Below are 15,130 nucleotides of genomic sequence, written 5' to 3' on the forward strand. Positions count from 1 at the left end.
GGCACTAGACCTGGTGGTACTTTCTTGCATCCCACCGGTTCACGCAAGTCCAATGACCCACCTTTTGCGAGCTGCTCTTTCCATTCGGAATAAAGCTCGTCAACCCGTGCCCGCTTGGCTCCCTGCCACATCCCTTTTTGTTGGAGTTGAGCCCGTGTAAGTAGCCGCGTTCCACAGTCTGTAACAATGTCCCCAACGTACTGCAGCTTAGAGTCCGTGTTCCAATTAACAGCTACCAGCTTTGATCGCAGCTCCTGCCGCGTGTAGTGGAGTAATGGTCGATCATTAGAACGTTTGGCGAGTGCAGCGGGTGGCTGCTTCCATTTACAATCAAGCTTTAGTGGTGGGGTCATTGCTGCCGCGAAGCGTATTATGCGCCCTGCCCACGTCGTAACCTGTACTGGGGGCTTGATCGGTACCCTAAGCGGATTCTCCGTAAGTCCGGCGTTCACCTGGTACATCTCTAGTGACTCGACAAGCAAATGATAGACCGGTAGATCGGGGGAGTTCAGTATTCGAACAGCTTCGTTGTAGCGGTGGACATTGGCGTCGAGTTCGCAACTCAACAATCCGAGGCCGTTGAATTTATCATAATAGACCGATCTAGGAGTGGAATGTGGGAGGCGTAACACTGACCGAGCAACTTGCCTGATAAATGTGTCAATACTCCCCGCTACCCCAATGGCCCCTCCAAGCACCATACGATATCGTAAACGGGGAATCCAGACTGAGTTCACAATATATCGAAATTGCACGAGTGAAAGTTTCTGCCGGACGATTCGATCAGCTTCTTCTGTGAGACGGACCCAGGTAGGTGTAATCGTAGCCTCCCAAAGGTTATCACCACGTTGATAGACCCCTAGATGCTTAAAACCTTCCTCCGGAGAAACAACCTTCACCTCCCGTGGAATTCCTAAGCCGTCATTTAGCTGTACGGCATCAAAGTGCTCATTATTCGAAGTCAGGTACATCATGAATGATTTCTCCGCACCAAACACGCCTCCAGTACCCGCTTTGCCCATAAAGATATTTGTCGTCTTGGCACTAGCTTGAATTCCACGGAGCGAGGTGGTGATATCAAGTTGGTCATCGACAAAGAGCGTGCTACTGATCTCTATGCCTCCTCCGGTTTGGTGGTGTCGAACTTCAACAGGGTCAGGACAGTCCGCCAATTGTTCTTGCAGGCAGTCCATATAAAACGCTATGTGCAGAATCGAAAGTATTGAACCTTGCCCTATTCCGAATTTACGCGGTCCGGTTGATATCCACCAAACGCGGTGCGCACATCAATTATGCCATCACCTAGCAGATCAATCATGAGATTTCTTGGTTTCGCCGGGACTCCGATGCCTCGGTAAATCAAGTCCATACACCACCGTGGAATCCGATCGAAGCACTTCAAGCAATCTTTCGAAACTAGAATTAATGGGTTCTGCATCACGGGTACCCGTTCCAGTAAGAGCGTAACCAGTAGCGCTGCATCAATTACGGTACGGTCTCGCTGGAAACCGTGCTGCATCTTGCTGATCGGTATCCCTGGTTCTACATAGCGTTTGACCACCAGGAATAGTCGACTTGCCAACGCAGATTGTACCGTGATCGGACGCCATGGCGGCAAGCCTTTCGTATTATCGAGTGTAGGATCGACTGTAGCAGCCTTCGGGAGGAAGATCATTTGTTTCCGGCGAAGGATCGGAGGTGCTTTTCCTGTGCGAAGAATAAGTTCAATCACCCTACGTTCTCGGTTTCTAATCGCCGCTGGGGCAGCTATCCACATTTCTTGCGAAATTCCGCCGTACCCTGGCGCCACATGCTGCTGGAGCTGCCGATCAATTTCAGTTTGCATCTCGCTGGTGTACGAATAGTTCTCCCATTTAGTATTATCATTGCCCCAATGCTGAGCAAAGCGACCTCCTCGCTCAATATCCGGCAGGATCCAGTCCCGAGCAAACTGGGGTAGGCTACCTGCATCTTCAGGAGCCAACGTGTCCAGGAAGCGTGGGCGCTCTGTCTTTTCTTCCGGAGGAATCCAGTTATCAAGTAGTTTCGTCAATTCAATCTGCACCTCATCCCTGTCTTCAGTATAACGTTTACCAGCCTGGCACGATACAAGTGCACTTCGAATCGTTACGGGAGGCGCTGCGCGTCCTAGTGAGTAAGAAGCGTTTAATTCCACCCCCACTGAACCATTGCTGTCGCTGCTCCTGCATTCTCAATCGACGTTGGGTCTGGCGCCAGTTTCGCCGTGTACGCATCACATTCCGCCATCGGCCGTATACAGCAGAAGCCCAGTTCTTCCACGAACAAAGGTCTCTCGTTTGCGGCACCCTCTGAACCTCTGCGAGTAACCTCTGGGTTGGCTGAAAGTGCGCGCAGTCAGCAACAAGATGGCTGGGATTCAACGTAAGTGCGTTATTCTGCCCCAACAACTTCTGTATCATGATTTTGATGCAGCATACTTGATGTCAGAACAGGAGGGGTTCGATGGTACTTCTATGGAGAACTGGTTCTCATGGCACTCGCCCTGGCCTTCTCTGCAGTTGTCGTTCTCTGTGGAAAAGGAAAAACGTGCTTAAACGCTGCTACATTCACTGTAGTTCATAGCGTGTTGGGATCATTGATAGGGAATCATGGAGTTCCGGAGACGATCCATCAAGTCAAAGATACCAACTGCGTACAGACGTGGGGGGTATGCATTCAGGATGCACCCATGTTCTACATCTCTGGGTTGTCAAATTCCAGAGCATTGGGCTTTTCGCAGCGCTGGTGCACCAGAAATAAGAACACCTCGAAATTATTTGTTGAAGCCACCTTGCTAACCAGGAGGGCCCCACAGTCACCAGGTCGGTGCACATGGAACCATTTCACGACGTGCAAGTGGCCGTGTAGCCCCGCCTTGACCGGTGCCTCCTCTGTACAGCCTTCCGCCCGATATTCATGCAAAATCTTCACGATATTCAGCGCGCCACGACCAGCAGCCATATTCATTGCATCCCTCAGGCCTGTGGTAGTGTAGCCAATTCACGACATCGAGGTATCCATTTTAGGCTGCGCCATCCATCGCAGCGCTTGTACACCCGGCTCTTGTATTCCAATGTAACCACTTGACGATCTCAAGGTGTCCATTGGTCGCGGCATTGTCCATAGCCGTCGTAGTGAATAACTTCGGACAGCGCACCCATAGCCACCTGATGATATCCAGATGCCACCGTTCCGCTGCAGCATCCGCAGCTGAGCTAGAATAGTTGCCAGTTCGGTTATGATAAAGCCACTTCACGACGTTGGTAACCGGAGTTTTAGGTCAATCCTACATTTTGGTCACGGGTCAAATCCTTACTTTGGTCACGTGACCTAAGCGAATGAGGTCACATGTAATTCGCAAACGGTTTGGTTGTTAAGTAAATGCGTTATAGCGATTCTGCTACTGACAGATAGCGACTTCCGCACCATTATTCCGCGCTGCCGTAGTCAAAAGAGTCGTCTGGACGATAGTCTGCTGTCTCATGATCCATCTCGGCATCGTCGGCCTCTGAACCCACAGCACTAGAGCAGGATCCAGGGTCATCAGTGGCGATGGTAGGCTGCTCTCATAAGTCTTTGCTCTTCTCTGACCCCACAATGTCGGCGGCTTGACGCAGTTGAGGCGCACTCGGCAGCTGGAGACGTTTCCGCCGAGGAGGCCTACCGAGCCTGGAATAGATAACAACGCGCGGTGCCGCATATTCGTGAGAAATACCTTTTCGTGAACTACATTACGCGATGGGGGCCGTCGCATGTTGAAGTGTCAAGCTCGAGTGCTGAGCTGTGGTGCGATGGGTTAGCTACTTCTAGGCGCGTATAAATTTTCTAAGTGAATGCTACAAAGCACGAAATAGAATCCGGAGACGATGTCGAAATTTCATAATGGGTTCCCTGTGTCGACCAAGTTGTTCATGGGAGGGTGTGTAGCCCTACAGTCTACTTGTACTACCATGTCGCACTATACGAGCCGGTTGCCTCGCTATTACACTGTGTACTTTGTAATAGTTGAGTTGCGTTATTGTGTAGAATGAAAGCTAGGTGCAATTCTGAATGGTAGGCGGCTCAAAATATAGCATGATACTACTAGCAGTGAAATATGGTAGGCAAATACATGTACATGGTAAGTGCAGTGGAAGTTTTCACAGAAGCGAGCCCAGCCCACTCATCGGGTGGCTTCTACAGAGCGACGCTACCAAGCGGGCAGTAGGAAAGGGAGGAACAGCGAAACCAATGCAAACGACAGCGAGAGGGGTCGGTTTCGTAGAAGACGCTGGCAGAAGGCGCTAGCAGGAGTCAGCTGAAACACATACACAGATTACTTTGAAATCAACCTCTTAAGCTGCTCGGAGCGCTACTAGACGCCAAGGCGTTCTAAAGTTTCACTTGAATATAACGCCTAGGCCTTTTATTCAAATATAACGCCCACTAGGCGTTCTAATCTAAAAAATTAGAACGCCTAGTGGGCGTTATATTTGAATAAAAGGCCTAGGCGTTATATTCAAGTGAAACTGCGAAACTCTGAAGGATGCAAAAAGGTAGGCGTTGTATTCAAGTAAATCTAAAATCCCTGAAGGTTGGTAATGGCCTGTAAGGCGCCCAGCTGCTCAACCCATTTCCGAACTATCGACAGCGAGGGTATCTTGAGTTTTGCGGCAAGGGCGGCAAACCCAAAGCCGTCGACACCCTTGTTGTACTCTCCAGCAACACTGCGCTTGAATCCGATACTGTAGCTATCACGCTTTTTCTTGGGCTGACGTTCTTGGCGTGGGCTTTTGTGTCGCGGGAGGGCGATTGTATAATGATATGACAAAACAAGAGCTCGACTTCCGCTCGTATGGCTGGTGGTCGGCACAGAGGTGCTACCTCGTCCAAATGGCAGCAGAATTGTTGGAAACTACTAACGTTAACCCCAACAGGCCCCGGATTAAGGACAAATAAAAGGACCAAAAGTTAGAGGCTTATGCTGGCATTGATTTTGCGAGATACACCGTATTACTGCTATGACCAGAAAGCCCTTGATTCGTTCTCCAAGGGGGGTGCCTTGCACACTGTCCTCTGTTGTCCATCATGATAAAAATGCAGATTGAAAAGGGTCATATATAACATATCACATTTCGGTTTTTGTCCTTGATTCTAGGACAAAAATCGCACATTGACTTGATTTCATTATGTGGATCCAGACGTTACACCTCTCGCACAGTATATGTACTTGTTACAAATGACACCTCGTACTTACCCGGGCGTGATTACACTCAATACAAACGCCAAGTCTTTTTTGGTTCTTTTTTTGTCCTTAAATCAAGGACAAAAAATGTTGGGGTTAATAAGAGTTGTGTTACGCTTGGGTCGGCGTTCTGTTTTGCTATTGCTTCAAGTCGAGGGTGCGATCAGATTCGGGATTGTTGACCAACCTCGAATACAACGCCTAGGCGTCTAGTACGAGGGAAGACGGTAGCTTCCCTGGTCCTTTATAATAGTGTTCCGAAACCTACTTACAGCTCTGGCCGAGTCGCTATGATCTCCCCCGCTTACCGTCGCCGTGGACAACAGTGCTTGCGTCCCTCCAAGCCGAAGCTGGACGCTGGATGGACCACCGGACCTTCACTCTCACTGGCACACCGTAGCAAGTGTCACCTTGCAAGGTAGGCAGAGTGAATTGTAAGCGCTGGAGGATCGGGAATCTGCTAGGCCGTTCGTTAGGCTAAATGACTGCAATGCGCCGCACCTTGAAACGAAACGAGACGGCGAGTCGAGTGTGCGGCCAAATCTGTGCAGCATGCCCATGGCCTTCGGCTACGCTGTGATCCCAGGAACAGCGGGCGGCAGGGTACTCGACTTCGACCTCGAGCGAGGTTACGGTGCCCCACACGTCGAGCAAGACTGAAGGCTAGGTCGAGATAACGCTACGTGACGCTGAGTCCATGAGCTCAAGCGCTGAATGCGAGCGTGGTGACTTTGTACGGTGCTCGTACTGCAACATGGTAGGTAGCACCACCTCCACTATCTAGGGTATTGCGATCTGCGCTCATACTACGAGCATCACACACGCGTGGTAGCAGCTCACTGTTTAGCAATGTAACTACTGCCCGTGCAACATGCATGGTAGGCGGTCTCTTGCAGTGTAAATGGTAGGAAGCACACATTTTAGCATGGTAAGGACTTGCAGCGCAACATGGTAGTTTTACTAGAAGCAAGCACGCTGTGCAAGATGATAGGCAGCCCATAGTGCAGCACTTAGCCAGCTTATACTGTAACACAGCAGCAAGCAGCACGTCGTGTCCTGTAGGAAACCGCGCTGACAGAGTACGAAAGCATTGAGGGAGGTGTCGTGTGTACTGAGAAAACTTGTATGATGTCTGAATTCTTCAGGCTGAAGAGAAGTGGACCCTCGTCCGCTTCGAAGCTGCATATGCATTTTGCTCTCTTTCTCATGCGGGCGTGCGCGCATCTTACCGTCTACATCAATGGGTGTGATCTGTTAAGTTTGGTCACGTGACCAAGCGTCCTGATGTGTGACCTATTTGACCATCATAACCGTGACCAACTGTTAGGATTGACCTTTTTTCCCCTCTTCGACGACGTTCATGTGGCCGTTGCGAGCCGCACCGATCATGGCGTTTGACGTGCATCTTGGTCGTAATTTTTCTCTTTCAATTGTCCGTTTCCGTTTCTTGCTCGTCGTAACAGACCTTCCCAGCTCGTGCAAGTATTCTAGCACGTCTAGGTGCCCTTGGTTCGCTGCTGCATCCATCGCTACAGCGTCAATCGAGTTGCCCCGCGCTGCCATCTCGCCGTAAACGAACAAGTCGATCTCCAAGTTGTCGCCGAACTCGAACAAGTCGATCTCCCAGTTGTCGCCGTACTCTTCAATGAAGAGTCTTCATACAGCCACTTGACGACGTCTAAGTGTCCATTCTTCGCCGCCTCCGCCATGGTCTTCCCGGACACAAACGCTGCTTTAGCGAACGGAGCGAACAGCGCGGGACAAACATCAAGACGACACGGGAGAGTATCCCCAGCTCTTTCCTTCATCTCAGCCGCTCGAAGGTACTTGGCAACATCCAAGTGCAGCGGCCCCATGAATAGAGATACCCACTTCCGCTTTAATCTTGTTGAGCAATACGTTACTCCCGCTTCTCGTAACGCGATCGATCACCCAGCGCACAACCTCTAGGTGCCCATTTTCAGCAGCCACGACGATGAGCCCATCAGCTTCACCGACCTGGTCTTGCTCTTCTAGCCACTGCACCAAATCAAGCCACCCTTTTAGCGCAACAAAGTGAGCGAGCTGAATGTTCCCCTCTCTCCGTATCCACCTAGCTCCACGTGACAGCAGCCACTCTGCCAATGCAATGTCAGCGGCACGAACTGCTTCATCCAAAGTCTTGTCCAAGTCGTGCAGCTCCCGTGGGAAGTGGCGGTGGATCCACCAGACCAGGTCGCAAGCTGCAGCCCTCGACATGATCGAACTCCTCCACTCAACGGGGTGCCCCACCCCAGCCAATTCGTGGTGCAAATTACTGTCTTTCTCGTACAGAAATCGCAGAAACCCGTCCTTCTTGCAGCCCGTGAGCATGGCCTGAAGCATCGCTGGGCCGTCTTTCACTTGGCAACCAGGAAACTTGCTCGACAGCCACTTGACCATTTCCAGATTTTCAAGTCTCAGAGCCACGGCAAGAGACAATGAAAATTGATATTGTCGATAGTGAGGGTCTGTACGGATGAACCTCCGAAGGGTGAAATTGTCGCCCCGACTGTACTCGTTGGTAGAGTGAACAAACTCTTCGGTACTGTTCCAGATCCGATCCAGAAGGCGGAGAGACCCAAACGTGCACGCTTTGTTCAGCTGCAGCTAGCTCCACGGAAGCGTCCGCGTATTTAGAGAGAGACGGTGGTGGGGATGTGGGGCAGCCCCATAAACTAGGGTTTGGAGTCGAATAGCCAGTAGTGGCGCCTCTCGACGTAATTCTTCATTTCGGCCCATTTTCTTCGACGGAAAATGCATACTGAACAGGATCTAGTGTCGTGTACGTAAATAATCAATGTACACAGAATGGAATATGTGACGTGTGAGAATCTGGGCGGTTGAAGTTGCTCCAAGATGCCTCCATCTACACCGCCGAGTCCAGCAATGTCGTGGTGAATCATGAACGTACCCAGTGGTGACGTTCATTATGGCGGACTCGTCGATCTGTTTGAAGCGAAGCACGCGACTCACCGCCGCGCAGGGTCCGTAGTCGGCAGTTGTGCCGTCTTCTTCTTTACATTCGTAGTCCACGCCTGAGCGCTCAACTCGGTTCGCCTCTTGCGAGCGTATCTGGTGCAATTCCTTGCTGGAAATGGAGCCCTCAGCGAATACAGGTAATGTAAAGCACTGGAAGTATGAAACTGCATCCAATGTACAACAAAAAAGAAGTCGGCATTAAAAGGAGGAAAACGAACACAACACGCTACTAAAACATCAGACAACCAAAATGAAAGTCACTAGCAGCATCCGCGCCCTCGTCCTCACATCATTACGCTTAACTCCCAATCTTTGCAGCAGTCGCCGCAACTTCGACATCGTGTGGCCGGCGCGTGACCTCGACTGTCAGCTCGTCGTTCGCCTCAAATGGAGCCACTTGAACCAGCGAGATGCTCGTTTTGCGCTTCGCGTGCAGCGGCACGCGGTCCCACTCGAGGCATCTGCCGTTCTTGCAGACCAAGATGTGGCCTCCGCTCTGCTGTGGTGTGAGGTACACTTTCACGCATAACATGTACACTCCGGCCTCATGAAATCGGATGCCGTACCCTTGGTTCGATAGCGCGAACGCTCCTTCCTTGAGCTCCTTCCATAAGATTCTTAGAGTGCCGATGTGCACACTGTACGCATGCGATAACCGGAAATTGAGTCCAAAAATGTAGTAGTAAGTGACTTTATTTGGCCTTGGCCATTAAAATCCTGGTGGTGGTCTTACTGTTTTTTCTTCTTCTACTGAACTTCGATCTCAAGTTGGGGTGGTGGCGGCGAACAAGCTAATAAGTTGGGCTGTGTCGGCAGCCGCATTGGTGAGATTCGGCTTTGAGAGACTTGAGGTAGAGTGCTCAGTTTAGTAATTTTGATAAATACATCTGGGCGTCTGGTGGATGAGATCGTGGGCTCGAGCGACGAAAGTGATGGCAGCAGAATGGAGATTGAAGACGCTGGCGTAGAGATGGAGATGGTCAGAGGCATTGGGGACGGTGGCATCATTGAGAAGGCTGAGGCTGTGGTCATCGCTTCCTCCGAGCACGAGTGGCAAGACGAGGACTTTGAAGATGGAACTTGTCTCTTGTCAGACTGCACCAACACGGCTCAAGCGAACGGCTTCTGCTACGCTCACGGCGGATATCAGGTGTGCTATGCTCTTGGTTGTAACCGGAGGGCTGCTGTACGAGCTTTTCATCGCAAACGCGCCGTATCCAGCGACACGAATGATCTGCACACTGCTGAATACGACGGTAATGGAAAGAGCGCGAAGAACCAAAAGGTGTGGGTCCAACTCGACTACTGCGATAAGCACTTGGATGAAGAGGAACTGGATGGAGATCACGCAGCCGAAGCATCGAGTCAAGCGCAGCCGCATGAGACCATCCGCGCTACCGATCGTCGTTATCGTCGCCACAGCGTGTGCAAGTGGCTTGGGTGTATGAAGTGGGTGATGAGAGATGGAGACCCGAGCGAGTACTGCGTCCTTCACCGAGCCCAAGACGGCAGCTCAGTGATCTCGAGAGGAAGTAGCGTGGCATCATTCACCCACTCCGAGGACGAGTCGAGTGTTGAGCAAGTGGAGGCCACGGAATTCAATGGCGAAAAGGACGTCCAGCGCGACTACAAAAGCCCCGTCCTCTGCAAAGAACCAGGATGCAGCAAGCAGGGATCTGTCTACGGAGACAAGAGGGGCTACTGCTTTTAACACGGCGGTGGCGTCACCTGCATCGTACCAGGATGCCCCAAGCAGCGTCAATTGAAGGGGCTATGCCGAGAGCAAGCTTTGCGTTTGTTCCTGCCGCCGACAGAAGCACCCCCACCACCACTCTTCCCCCTTGATACTTTTCTGTAGGTAGACCCGGAAAGAACGTATCTTCAGCGAAACAAACATTGCAGTGTAGTCTCAGGTGCTCGACCATAGCCTTCTTCATTGCAGCAGTGTAAAATGGTAGGGCCCGCGTCGTTTTCCACCTGCCTCGACCTCCAGACAGGCGAGGGTGACTTGGTGGCGCCCACGCCGTTGCAGAAATGATCGCGCGCTGAGCGGCCGAGAGTGCAAAAATTACTGGCTTGAAACTGGTGTATCCCTCAACAAGTCAAGCCCTGTCAATCTGAAGACACAATTGTGATTGGCTAATACTATCCTGTATCCCATACGTGGGTGTATCCCTCTACAAAACAAATTCGGTAACCAGCTCCTGGGGTTAACGTTGGACAAGCACTGCCGAATGGCCAGGTTGCTCTCTACCTTGAGCTCAGCTTCGCACGGGGACAAGGGACATTGGTCACAGTGGATGAGTCCAAAAATGTAATGGCTCGCTAACAACGAACTGTAATGTATAGTGTACATTATGCTTTGCGCGTGCCATGCAAATCTTGCTGCCGTCGTAGCTGTACAGTACGTAATGGTCTTGCGAGCGTTGCAATGGACGACTGCACATTCCCACTCAAAATACGCAGAGCGGTTACCCGCCAGGTGGTGGGCATTGACTTGGTTCGAGCGGATGTCTGCCCTTGGCCAGCAATGACACAGCAATGGGCCGCTGCAGTGTACATGTATGCAGCAGTGTTTTGTGTGAGAGCGACATCAATATACATGTACATTCTCCCAATCGTAGCCAATATGATGCACACTTGGGAGGTGATATCGACAGCGGGCCGCTACGCTAACTGCAGCGGGGCTACGTACAAATTCCTATATTAGCCGTACAAAAACCAAAAACGGGCTGCTGGTACAGAAGTATGCTCTTGGGATCGATTTGCATATTTTGACAAGCGTTGGTACTTTTTAGCATACATGTAGTTCGTATGGGCTTCCTGTTTGGAGCCCCAGACAAGAACTGCTTCGCGAGCGTACTGCACTGTCGATAGCTCCACCAGCTCTGAAGGCAAGTCGACCACAACAGTGCAATACTTGTACTCACTGTCATAAGCTGCATACTAAGACGTAAGCACGATTTTAGATCCGCTTAGGTTGTCATCGATTCCCTTTGGAAGATCATCGATCCGCTTCGGTAGTGTCATCGATCCGCTTGGGTAAATCATCGATCCGCTTGGGTATATCATCGATCAGTTTGGTTAGATCATCAATCTGCTTGGGTAGATCATGCATCCGCATTATCAATAGAGTGTCATGCATTTGGTTGGCCTCTCATGAGCCTGCAGTCGCCACTATTTTGTCTTTTTTTCTACATGTATCGCAAGGTATTTTACAGCTGACGATAATGATCATGAATATGGGTTTCGCATGTACTTCTACCTAGCTTTCACGCCTATACTGAGGTCTACCGATATCATTCTTGCGTGCATATATTAGTGTACCGAAACGCATGCCTAAGTGTGAATGACTGCCGGTGGAACTTACTGGTGAGACTTAGTAAAACAAGACACAACCGACCACTGCTCATAGCGAAGACTCAAGCCAGCTCCCCGCATACTTACACCCCAGATAGCTAGCTACAGGTAGGCTACCTACATGTATGGAAGCCGTTCATTGTACGTTAGTATTGTACCAACGTTTGTCAGTACTGCTGCGCCTGTCCTCGCTCCCCGCTGCAGTTAGCGGGAAGCCCGCTGTCGATATCACCTCCCTGCACACTTGTGGTCAATTCCTCGATGCAGTATGTTGTAGCTGAAAAGGTCGATTACTGCAAGGAAGATCGCAGAAAGGTCTGCATCATCATGCACTTGTTGCTCTTTCGGGCTCCTTTTGATCCGTGCTAAGCAAAGCGGACATCAGTGCGTGGAGTCGGAAGCTACTAAATAGTCTCGCATTACATGCGCTTACGGTATGGTGTCCGCTTAACGTGGCCGCTAGTGGCCCCACGATTGGTTGATTAATTTGAAATTATGTCCTCTCATTGGTCAACTAATAGGTCCGCACCGGACCTGCAAAGAAATGTCTGGTAGTGAAAGGGTTAATATGTAATTTGTGTCGGACTAAAGTTTTGTCAAAAAGCGTAGTGGGGGCTGATCTTAGGGAGTGCCTCACGTGGATGGAGCGCACCGTGACCTGCCTTGCTCCTCCTCGCATGGCGGACGTAACTGTAGACTACCCGCATTACCGACATCGCGGCGTGCCTGTTCCGCAATTGCCCCGCCCCAACGCCCAGTTCTCCGCCCTGCAATCCGTGCCGCCCGCCATCCGCCCTGCGTGCTGAAGAAAACTGGCATTAGAAAAGTAAGGTGAAAAGTTACAATAGACATCGCCGTCCGGAATGAATAAGTGGACGCTGATTGGCGTGAGTGTTTTTATGTTTCGCCAGTGTGTCTCTGTTGCAGGTTTGACAGGTTTCCGGATTCCGGTCCGGAATCTGCCAATTACTGTAACAGAGTACTACCTAGCTTTACCATCCCATCATGTCTTCTTGGTCTCGCGCTTTCCGTTTGGCACACGTAGGAGGCCACTATGCTCCAATCCACTGTGATATTTGTCACAGACGATAAGAAGGTGATGCAATGTGGCCACGCCGACATTCCAGCAACTGCGTCGGTTGAGTGGGAAATCTTACGCGAACAACATACCATTGAATTGGAAACTGGAGTGCCACTTAACTCAAGTATAATTCTAACGCCGAACTCAGTCACGCAGATTCTTCTGCGATCCAGTCGACGCCATTGATCCCGACGTCAGCGGGATGCAAGCCTTGTACACCTGCCACGAGTAGTCATTCTTCAAGAAACGCACTCCCAGCCAGTACCAGCGAAGCGTGCACGTGCCCTTGCACGATGAGTAGTCCACCGTGTAGTCCTTGCCCGGGAACTTCTCGTGGCAGTTGTCGCCATCCAGCACCATCGTGTCGTCGAGCCACACCTCGCACGGGCCGTCGTGGGTGTAGCCGGTAGAGCGCATCTTGTTACCTTCCGGAATGGGCTGAGGGGTGCCCTTGGGGTCGGTGAAGCCACAGGAGAAGTCGGCGCCGCTGGTGACGTCGTACTTGGCCCTGTCCATGAAATCACGCAGCGACTTGTAGCCGTTCTCCTTGCGCCAGGCGGTGAAGTCCTCCTGGGTCGTAAATCCCTCATTCTCGAGGAAAGCCAGCGGGTTGTACTTGGTTTCCTTGTCGTTAGTCGTCCACAGGGGCTCCGGCAGCAGCACGATCTGGTGAGTAGTAATATCCGGAACATTACGCCGCCAGTTTTTTTCCTTACCGTAATTTACCACCAAGAACATTCCTGGAACCTTCTTTCAGACCAGCTGCCATTTCGACGACGCAACCTCGACGTCTTTTCGATCTTAGGGTGGTTTCAGATCAGCTCGACCACTGAGATCTAACAACAGTTGGTTTCGTCTGAATTTCAGAATTAATTTATTTTTCTCAAAAAAAAGTTAACACCCTATGTATATAGATACACATAGCTGATAACATGTCGAACGAACTAACTTTTGGAAAATACAAGGGCACGCCGATCGAAGAAGTATTCACTTCCGATCCTGGTTATTGTCGCTGGATGCACAACCAACCAAGTCTCAATATTACTGAGGATATCAAGATTTTCCTTCACTCCAAGTTTCTTAGCAATGATAATTCGTATATGATGAGTTGGGGCAAGTACAAGGGGAAGACGCTGAAGCAGATTAGTCGCATCGACTCTAATTATATCGATTGGCTCCGTAAGAATCCATTCGTAATTGAGAAATGCTCTAAGCTTGTCGAAGCTTTACAGATTAAGTAAAAGAATATTTTTTAATCAGAAGCACATCTCAAATGGTTAGCTGATCACCATTAGGATACTCAGTTTTTTTTCTTACGCTGTAGAGTACTCTAAAATCTCCCCGGTTAAGCGATCCAGCGTTAGTTCTTGTTCGGACACAACCAAAACAAGCATGTTTGTTCCCTGGCAACCAGCGTTGACACCCTGAACCTGAATAGCCTGAGGTACATCACGCTCCGTCAGGCGGCTAACGTCAGCGATAAGGACGCGGTTAGTTAGAGACCACGTCTGATAGTCAAGAAGACCATTCACCAGCTCGGGAGTTAGATCACCGTTAATCTTAGCAATCTTAGCGATCTCGTTGGTAAAGTGGTGGAAGTCATAGTCATGGCTGATGTCGAAGGTCTGTTGCGAACCAATGCGGACGTTGAAGTTGCGAATGCTCGAACCAGGGTGAAGAGTCCAAGGAGCCGAATCGAAAGGACTCTGAAACTCTTGGACAGCAGCAGAAGCAAAACTACCGGTCTGTTCGGCAAAAGGAAGGAGGATAACATACTTAGCATTCTTGACAGAAGCCGAAAGCCGAAGATCAAATGCAGCATTAAGCTGAGTCGACTGCTTATCTATACCAGCGCGCTGGTAGAACCATTGGGCATAGCAATCGTTGTATCGAACCTTCTTTACGGGCTTAGAGATGATAGCCTAAGGGTTCTCCAAATGAACGAAAGGAACATACAGTCGAGAAGTCGTGAAAGGCATGTAGGTTCCATCAATTGTAGGCTCAAGCGAGTTAACCACAGCACCCCAAGCAACTGCAATCGAACCAGCGACACTAAGAGCATTGTACATTTGGTTTGGACTGGTCGCAGAAGCAACCATTACTGGACATACATTGCCACTCGATAATGTTGTTCCCGTTAGCGTCATATTTCTCGATGCATCAACATCAATAGCTGAAGTGCCCTGGTTAACGCGGAAACGAAGACGAATTTGTGGATTAGCCATCAAGTCAAGCTCCTTGAAAATCGGATGTAAATGAGTAAGCTTAATCTTAAGCATATAGTTTCACGTCCCCATAATAGCACCAGGTGAACCAGCGCCAGCTACGAACGCACCGCGACCAAGTTGATTAGCAATGGTAGTCGTGGCAGATGCAGCACCAGTAGACGGCCACGACGTAGATGAGTCAGCTCCAGCATTGGAGGGTAGAGAGAAGACGCTAGA

At 50.3% G+C, this 15,130-nt stretch overlaps 8 protein-coding genes across 8 annotated transcripts; 3 read left to right on the forward strand and 5 right to left on the reverse strand.

The window, feature by feature from the left end:
* Positions 1–99: 99 nt before the first annotated feature.
* Positions 100–1,369, reverse strand: PHYSODRAFT_315490 (hypothetical protein; the record flags this gene model as incomplete). Its single annotated transcript, XM_009530061.1, has 3 exons — positions 100–178; positions 202–1,234; positions 1,270–1,369. The coding sequence occupies 3 exons, from the start codon at positions 1,367–1,369 to the stop codon at positions 100–102; spliced, it is 1,212 nt and encodes a 403-aa protein (XP_009528356.1).
* A 120-nt stretch (positions 1,370–1,489) lies between these two features.
* On the reverse strand, positions 1,490–1,846 carry PHYSODRAFT_438951 (hypothetical protein; the record flags this gene model as incomplete). Its single annotated transcript, XM_009530062.1, has 1 exon — positions 1,490–1,846. A coding segment is annotated over one exon (357 nt), but the record flags the coding sequence as incomplete, so codon positions are not given.
* Positions 1,847–2,715: 869 nt separating this feature from the next.
* On the reverse strand, positions 2,716–3,145 carry PHYSODRAFT_506613 (hypothetical protein; the record flags this gene model as incomplete). The annotated part of the gene is made up of 2 exons (XM_009530063.1): positions 2,716–3,002; positions 3,076–3,145. The coding sequence occupies 2 exons, from the start codon at positions 3,143–3,145 to the stop codon at positions 2,716–2,718; spliced, it is 357 nt and encodes a 118-aa protein (XP_009528358.1).
* Positions 3,146–7,054: 3,909 nt separating this feature from the next.
* Positions 7,055–8,584, reverse strand: PHYSODRAFT_301561 (hypothetical protein; the record flags this gene model as incomplete). Its single annotated transcript, XM_009530064.1, has 5 exons — positions 7,055–7,775; positions 7,813–7,941; positions 8,178–8,212; positions 8,240–8,395; positions 8,534–8,584. 5 exons carry the CDS (start codon positions 8,582–8,584, stop codon positions 7,055–7,057), a joined length of 1,092 nt encoding a protein of 363 aa, XP_009528359.1.
* A 637-nt stretch (positions 8,585–9,221) lies between these two features.
* Positions 9,222–9,428, forward strand: PHYSODRAFT_507829 (hypothetical protein; the record flags this gene model as incomplete). The annotated part of the gene is made up of 1 exon (XM_009530065.1): positions 9,222–9,428. A coding segment is annotated over one exon (207 nt), but the record flags the coding sequence as incomplete, so codon positions are not given.
* Positions 9,429–12,830: 3,402 nt separating this feature from the next.
* On the reverse strand, positions 12,831–13,424 carry PHYSODRAFT_507031 (hypothetical protein; the record flags this gene model as incomplete). Its single annotated transcript, XM_009530066.1, has 1 exon — positions 12,831–13,424. The coding sequence occupies one exon, from the start codon at positions 13,422–13,424 to the stop codon at positions 12,831–12,833; it is 594 nt and encodes a 197-aa protein (XP_009528361.1).
* A 194-nt stretch (positions 13,425–13,618) lies between these two features.
* PHYSODRAFT_506405 (hypothetical protein) lies at positions 13,619–13,927 on the forward strand (the record flags this gene model as incomplete). Its single annotated transcript, XM_009530067.1, has 1 exon — positions 13,619–13,927. One exon carries the CDS (start codon positions 13,619–13,621, stop codon positions 13,925–13,927), a length of 309 nt encoding a protein of 102 aa, XP_009528362.1.
* A 366-nt stretch (positions 13,928–14,293) lies between these two features.
* Positions 14,294–14,941, forward strand: PHYSODRAFT_507021 (hypothetical protein; the record flags this gene model as incomplete). Its single annotated transcript, XM_009530068.1, has 4 exons — positions 14,294–14,433; positions 14,539–14,651; positions 14,744–14,822; positions 14,866–14,941. The coding sequence occupies 4 exons, from the start codon at positions 14,294–14,296 to the stop codon at positions 14,939–14,941; spliced, it is 408 nt and encodes a 135-aa protein (XP_009528363.1).
* Positions 14,942–15,130: the final 189 nt, after the last annotated feature.

The sequence above is a fragment of the Phytophthora sojae genome (genome assembly GCF_000149755.1).
Source record: "Phytophthora sojae unplaced genomic scaffold PHYSOscaffold_5, whole genome shotgun sequence".
NCBI classification, from domain to species: Eukaryota; Oomycota; class Peronosporomycetes; order Peronosporales; family Peronosporaceae; genus Phytophthora; species Phytophthora sojae.